Here is a 7,010-nt window from a genome sequence, read left to right as displayed (position 1 = left end):
AATCATAAAGAATCTATGTTAATAATAAGGCTCCTTGACCCATTAAGCATTATATGGAGTTTTCACATCCATTTTCTTCTTGGCTCTTCACAGAACTCTAATAAAATGAGTACTCTTAACAGAAGAAATAGAGATAAAGTGACTTGTCCAAGGTCACAAACATCAAAGAAATGGCAGTGCTAAGATTTAAACCTAGATCCTGTTTCTTTTTTCTTTTTTTTAAACGCTTATTTATTTTTCAAAGACAGGGAGAGAGAGCAAGTGCAAGCAGGGGAGGGGCAGAGAGAGAGGGAGACACAGAATCTGAAGCAGGCTCCAGGCTCTGAGCGGTCAGCACAGAGCCCCATGCAGGGCTTGAATACAGGAACCGTGCGATCATGACCTGAGCTGAAGTCAGATGCTTATCCGACTGAGCCACCCAGGTGCCCTTAGATGCTGTTTCCCAATAGGATGCTTTTTACTACTCTCCATGATGGGTATTCATATGTACTCAAGACTGTAAACTAACTCTTGGTGGCAGCTAAGTACCACTTCTAAAAACCCTTTCCAGTTTCCATAATTAATTTATTCAAAAATATTTATTGAACACCTACTACCTCCCAAGCACGGCACCTAGTATTAGGGGCAGGGTACAGCAATGAATAAGGCAGGAAGGTGCTTGCCCTCAGTCTAGTTCAGGGAGCCAGCCAAACAGGGAAACAAATGTATAAACAATGTTAAGTGATAAGTTGATGGAGGGAGGTGGGTGGGGAGTGGGTTAGAAGGGGAAGGGGTACTAAAGAGGGCACTTGTGAAGAAGCATTGGGTGTTGTATATAAGGGATGAATCACTGAATTCTACTCTTGGAACCAATATTGCACAGTATGTTAATTACAATTTAAGTTAAAAAAATATATATATATACACGCACAAGGTGATGGAGAAAATGGGTATCTTTTTGTTGGCATTACTTTGGATAAAGTGGTCAGAAAAAGCGTCTCAGAAAAGTAACACTTCAGCTCCGACCTTGATCTTCAGGAGGTTTTTAAGGAAAGACACTTTCCTACCAACCTAGTTTGGAAAAAGCTGACTAAAGTTAAAAGGTACTTAGTGTGCACAGGGGCCGCTCCCTCATCGCCTCGACTGACACTGGACAGTTCCCGGCCGCCACCACTAGAGGGCGCCTCGAGTCCCCAGCTCCCAGAAGGCGCCTTGGCCCCAGGCACTGCCACAGTGACACGGGCACCCTCCCCGCAACGTCCCCGCGGCGTGTCAAGGCCCCGAGGCCCGGGGTAAGGACAGAGGGCAAGGGCGGCTATAGGAAGTCCTAGTGACTCGCCAGAGGTCAGCAGGTTCTCAGAGAGAGGACGTCTCAAGATCACAAACCCAACCACTGCCGTAGGTCCTCATTCCCTCCGGGACAGCCCGCTTCCGGCGCTTTTAAACAAGGAAATACTGGCTGCATCCAATCCTGCTCCTCCTTTCGCCACTTCGCTAGCATAAGTTCCTCGCCCGGGGAACGCCAGACAGGCCGTCTATGGCTACCAATCAGCGCTCGGGAAACGGGCATGCGTTCTGGGACGAACGTGACGTACGGTGAACTTTGACCCCAAAGCGACCTCTTTTCCTCTCTCCCGCCCCCCTCCCTCGCTGTGAAGATGGCGCTCTCCAGGGTGTGCTGGGCTCGGGCTGCTCTGTGGGGTTCGGCAGTCACCCACGGACCTTATGTCACCCGGAAGCTGCAACTTGTTCGCTCTGGCCTGGCCTGGGGGGTCCCTCGGTGAGGGACCTGGGAGAAAGGAAAGCGTTTCTGATGTTCAGACCCGTCCAGTCTCTCAACCTTGTTTGCATGCTGTCTCTTAATTCTTAGCGGTACATGTCCTAGCCCCGGGATTTAATTCTGCTCAGAATTTGCACCCCGATCCTCACTAGTGATGTGGCTTTCTGACCCTCTTCAACTCTCAGTGCTCCGTGTTGTCCGAATTCCCCACGTACTCTGAACTCTTGCAGCCTCCCTTTTTTTCTACTCAGGCTTTCCGGCTACTATCTGGATCCCATCCCTCTGGCCTTAGCTTGCTGTTCAAACGGCCCCTCAGGCCTTGCGCTCCCTGCAGACTCCTACCCCCGCCCGACATTCCTTCCTGTCTGATCTCTCATCTGCCCGATCTGTTTTTCTTTTCTCCGTCTGATTGCTTATCTGTCCCTGAGCCCAAGATCTTCCTTGGATTTCAGAAGTTTCAGATCGTAGCATACATTCTCCGAGACCTGGTGTTTTACATTAGCATGAACGGGCTGCAGGACTGATTCCTAGATAGTCTCTTTGATCTTCCTTATAGGTCTTCAAAGCTTCACCTTTCTCCAAAGGCAGATGTGAAGAGCTTGATTTCTTATGTGGTGACCAAGACAAAAGTGATTAATGGGAAATACCATCGTTTCTTGGGTCGTCATTTCCCCCGCTTCTATGTCCTGTACACAATCTTCATGAAAGGTAATACCAAAGCAAGTCCCTAGAATCCGTTCATGAGCAGTGTCAAAGAGAATGAGTAAGAGTGTTTGCATGTTCTGCTATGTGATGTGAGCTGGGGAGAGTTTCTATTTCATAAATGCTTGAGCTTTGAGTGAGTTCTTTTAAGTTAGCACATTTGGAGAATGTTTCTAGAAAAGTATTATGACAACAACTGACAACATCTGGCAGGGCGGGGAGGGGGGGCACACGTAGGTATTTTTGCACTTTTCTTAACCACACGCAGCTGACTATGGTGGAAATGCACAAGGCCAGACGTCTGTGGCTGCACAGACCTGCCCTGTGATTTGTCAGTGGACTTGGCCCATAAGCAGATGTAGTCTGATGGTTGTCACAAATCTATCCTAAGTAGCATATTGTGGAAATAGCACTGCATATACTTGTTTTCTGGATGTTTTCATTAAAATCAGAGCTGTGCTAGTTCCCAGGAGATGGTATAATGACGCGTGTCCAGTCTGGTGCCAGACTGCCTGGGTTCAAATCCTGGCTTGTCACTGGCTGTGTGATTGGACTAGTTACTTAACCTCTCTGTTCCTTGTTTTTTTTTCATCTGTACAATACAGAAAATAATAGAACCTAACTATTGACCACATGGTTGTGAAATTAAATACATCAATATTTGTAAAGTACTCATGACCCGATCATAGTACGTGCTTAATAAATGTATCTCTATTATTGTACTCTGTACTTTTATCATAACTCCAATTACAATAAAGTACCATACTGTCAGCTGTGAATATTATGATCATTACTAGCTTCGTGGAAAATTTAAAGTAGAAATAGAATGGCTACCTCATCTGCTCCCGGGTTTATAACTAGGATTAAATGAGTAAAGGGTCTGAACAAATATTTTGGTTGGTTTGTTTTTAAGCTTTTAATTATGTAAAGTTTTAAATATACACAAAAGTAGAGAGAAAAATGTCGTGAATTTCCATACATTCAGTCTCACTTCAACAGTTACCAACTCATGGCTGCCAGTCTTCATTTATACACTTGTCTTCTCCTGTACAATTTTGAAGCCAACCTAGACACTATATCATTTCATTCATAAATAGGAAAGCATTTTTAAGAACTAAAGCCCTAGATAAAATGTAAGACTAATCAACAAATGAAGAAAAAAGTTAACCATAGAAATATGTTGAATTGTATTTCTGAAAGTGTTCTAGAAAGGAGATAAGTTAATATCTGGTTGGGAAATACATAGGGTTCATTGAGCAAGACTTCCTGAAGTTAGGGAGCTCTTGAATGTTTTTATTTTTAAATGTTTATTTTAAGAGAGGGCGCACTCGTGCACAGTGGGTGAAGGGCAGAGAGGGAAAGAGAATCCCTAGCAAGTTCCACACTGTCAGCATAGAGCTCGATGCGAGGCTTGATCCCGTAGGCTGTGAGATCATGGCCTGAGCCGAGATCAAGAGTCGGACGCTCACCGGACCAAGCCACCCAGCACCCCTTGAATTTTTATCGTAAAGAGGGAGCGAACAATGAACCAGAAGAGGGAGACCATTCTATAGTAGATCACAGAAGGCCATCTTGGCTGGAAGATGGGGGGGGTGGAGGTGGGGAAGAATGAGAAAAGAGATACAGGTTGGCTTCACAAGAGTTTTAAATGTCCTAGTTTCGAGCTTTGATTTAGAGTAGTTTGGGGGAGGGACAAGTATGTGCTTTGCGGGTAGAATTGGAGTGGGAGCCCGTGGTGAGATTCACACTGGGATAACACCACCCTCTGTCCTCTACTTTAATGAGGCAGGATTGCAGATGTTTTGGGCTGATGCCAAAAAGGCTAGAAGAATAAAGACATATATGTGGAAGCACAATGTAAAGTTTCATCAACTTTCATACCGGGAGATGGAGCATTTGAGACAGGTATGGGCCAGGGGCAGATACCCAGAAGTTCATGGTGAGGTTATTAAAGTTAACCAAGATCTCAAGTTTTTTTTTCTTTCCTATTGTGTTCATCACTGATCAGCCGTTTCCCCTCTGGTATGAGATCAAAGTATCAAACTAAGTAAGAGCATCTGCCTATGTGTCCGAATTGGGTTTATTTAGAGTTGTAGCTCTCTGTAACAGAACTCCAGAGAGATTCTGGCATACTTTCTGAGTAAAAGTTGTGAACACTAAAATCCAGTCCATTTCTGAATATATAAGAATCTGCAAGGATCCAAAAGGCAGCAGGAAAGTAGTATTTGGTAGTGACTTGATAGGTGTTCACTTTAGTGTGACTTTGAAACTGAGAGTGAGAACCTAGGACCCATTTGGCATATCAGGAAGAATTTGTTGAGGGATTTGTTATAATGTCAGGCCTTCTAGACATTATTTGGGATACAAAAATGAACAAATCAGGGCCTCTGTCCTCAAGGAACCTATAACTATAACCTTGATCCTTCTCTGGGCTGGAATAGATGTTTATCGCACAGCATTGGGGAGGGATTGTCCATTGTATTAAGAACTTACTTGGGTTAAAACTGCATCTGTGTTTATTTCTGTTTAGTTCCGTCGAGACGTCACCAAGTGTCTTTTCCTAGGTATTATTTCCATTCCACCCTTTGCCAACTACCTGGTCTTCTTGCTAATGTGAGTACAGACTTCTATCTTCCCAGCATATTGAAGATATATAGATTATTTTTAATTAAAAATTATTTTAAGAAGAACTTTCCATTTTAGAAATAGAGATTATCACATTTCCTGTTCCAGTCTTCTAATTAGCCACTTGGTAACACTTGGAAAACTGGGTTTGCTGTAGGTGTAGGGAGCTTAGACTTTTCCTGTCTCTTAGCTGCCCTTGTGTGGTGGGAAATAAGATTATGACCTTTTCCATCATCCCTGGAGGCAGCAACCCACTCCCTGAGAGGCTTAGCAATTGGGGACAGTTTTAAGTTTATTTATTTTGAGAGAGAGGAGAGAGAGAATCCCAAGCAGGCTCTGCACATCAGCAAAGAGCCCAGTGCAGGGCTCAAACTGCCGAACCTGAGCCATGTGACCTGAGCCAGAGTCAAGAGTTGGATGTTTAACCGACTGAGCCATCCAGGTGTCCCCCAAAGATGACACTTTAAAGCTTGGATCTTGTGTGTTGTTTTAGTTGTCTGTTGCTGTATAACAAACACCCTCAAAGCTTAATAGCTTTTCGTGGTTCTGTGGGTCAGGAAATTGGGCAGGGTTCAGGTGGGCGACTGATTTTTCTCTTCCATGTGGTGTTGACAGAAGTCTCTCAGTGATTTTTAGCAGATGAATGGACTAGTCTGGATGGTCTGAGGTCATTCTTATGTCTGGTGCCTTAGCAGGGATGGCTGGAAGGCTGCAACTGGCAGAGTGCCTATATGTGGCCTCTTTAGTATGGGGGCCTCAGAGTAATAGGACTTCTGACATGGCAGCGCAGGGCTCCACGGGTGAGTGTCTCAGCAAACAAGAAGCCGGGTGGCCTTTTATAACCTAGCCTTGGAAGTCACAAAGACTCACTTCTGCTGTTTTATTGGTTGAATCAATCACCCAGATTTAAAAGTAATTGGGACACAGACCTTACTTCTCAACAGGAGGGGTGCTGGAGAATTTGTGGCCATGCTTTAAAACCACCACACATGCAGAAAAATGAATTAAAAAACAAATTTGATTTTCACACTTTATATACACATACGGACTACACTACAGTGTGAGGTTGTCACCATCACATGTAATGACCAGCTCGGCATCTATCTCCCGGTCTGTCCAAAATATGTTCTTCAAGTGCTTTAGTTCAAAACGAGTCATTTTATCTAATTACTGCATGCGAGGCTTTTCCACCACTACTGAGGTTATGTGAAAAGAAGCAGTGTTGCTAGAAATTGTGCTTCAGTGTGTCTTTAAACCGTCGTCTGAGACTCATTTACAGAAAGAACAGTGAGGTAGGGAAGTGATGCCTTGATTTCTTCTTCCTAGCATTCTTATCTACCAAATGCTTTCTTAGATCGCTTTAAAGATGCCCGTTCCAGCAAGTAACATTGTGCTTCCTTTTCCTTTCAGGTACCTGTTTCCTAGGCAGCTACTGATCCAACATTTCTGGACCCCAAAGCAACAAATTGATTTCTTAGACATCTATCATGCTCTCCGGAAGCAGTCCCACCCAGAAATCCTTGGTTATTTAGAAAGGGTTATCCCTCTCGTTTCTGATGCAGGACTCCGGTGGCATATGACAGAGCTGTGCACCAAGGTATTCCTCCAGCTAACCCTTCCTGCAAACTAGGACTCCTGTTAGATCCAGTTTGCACTAAAACTAGGAAAGAGGGCCAGTCAGGAGCTTCCTAACCTCTACCAATCTCTTGGCTCTCCCAAGATACAGCATGGTGCCCACCCAGCAGTACATGATATCCTGGCTGTGAGAGAGTGTTTCTCTAACCATCCTCTGGGCATGAACCAGCTCCACGCTTTGCAAATGGTGAGCACTCCGAGGCTCTCTCTGTCGTGCAGCCTCGCCTGCGCTGTGCGCGGTGGTACTGTGTTCGCTTCCTCCTCCTGTGCTGTGGGCGGTGGTGCTGTG

General features: G+C 44.8%; 1 protein-coding gene across 1 annotated transcript in view; it reads left to right on the top strand.

The window, feature by feature from the left end:
- Positions 1-1,625: 1,625 nt before the first annotated feature.
- LETMD1 (LETM1 domain containing 1) overlaps positions 1,626-7,010 on the top strand; it is an 8,336-nt gene continuing 2,951 nt past the window's right edge. Inside the window, exons 1-6 of the mRNA XM_029953575.1 lie at positions 1,626-1,759; positions 2,316-2,467; positions 4,251-4,366; positions 4,992-5,074; positions 6,497-6,683; positions 6,807-6,997. Coding sequence (XP_029809435.1) covers positions 1,638-1,759; positions 2,316-2,467; positions 4,251-4,366; positions 4,992-5,074; positions 6,497-6,683; positions 6,807-6,997 — 851 coding nt within the window. The 5' untranslated portion in view covers positions 1,626-1,637. The remainder of the gene's footprint in view (positions 1,760-2,315; positions 2,468-4,250; positions 4,367-4,991; positions 5,075-6,496; positions 6,684-6,806; positions 6,998-7,010) is intronic.

This window comes from Suricata suricatta, chromosome 10, assembly GCF_006229205.1.
Source record: "Suricata suricatta isolate VVHF042 chromosome 10, meerkat_22Aug2017_6uvM2_HiC, whole genome shotgun sequence".
In the NCBI taxonomy this organism is placed as follows: domain Eukaryota; kingdom Metazoa; phylum Chordata; class Mammalia; order Carnivora; family Herpestidae; genus Suricata; species Suricata suricatta.
This window is presented reverse-complemented; position numbering and strand designations above follow the sequence as displayed.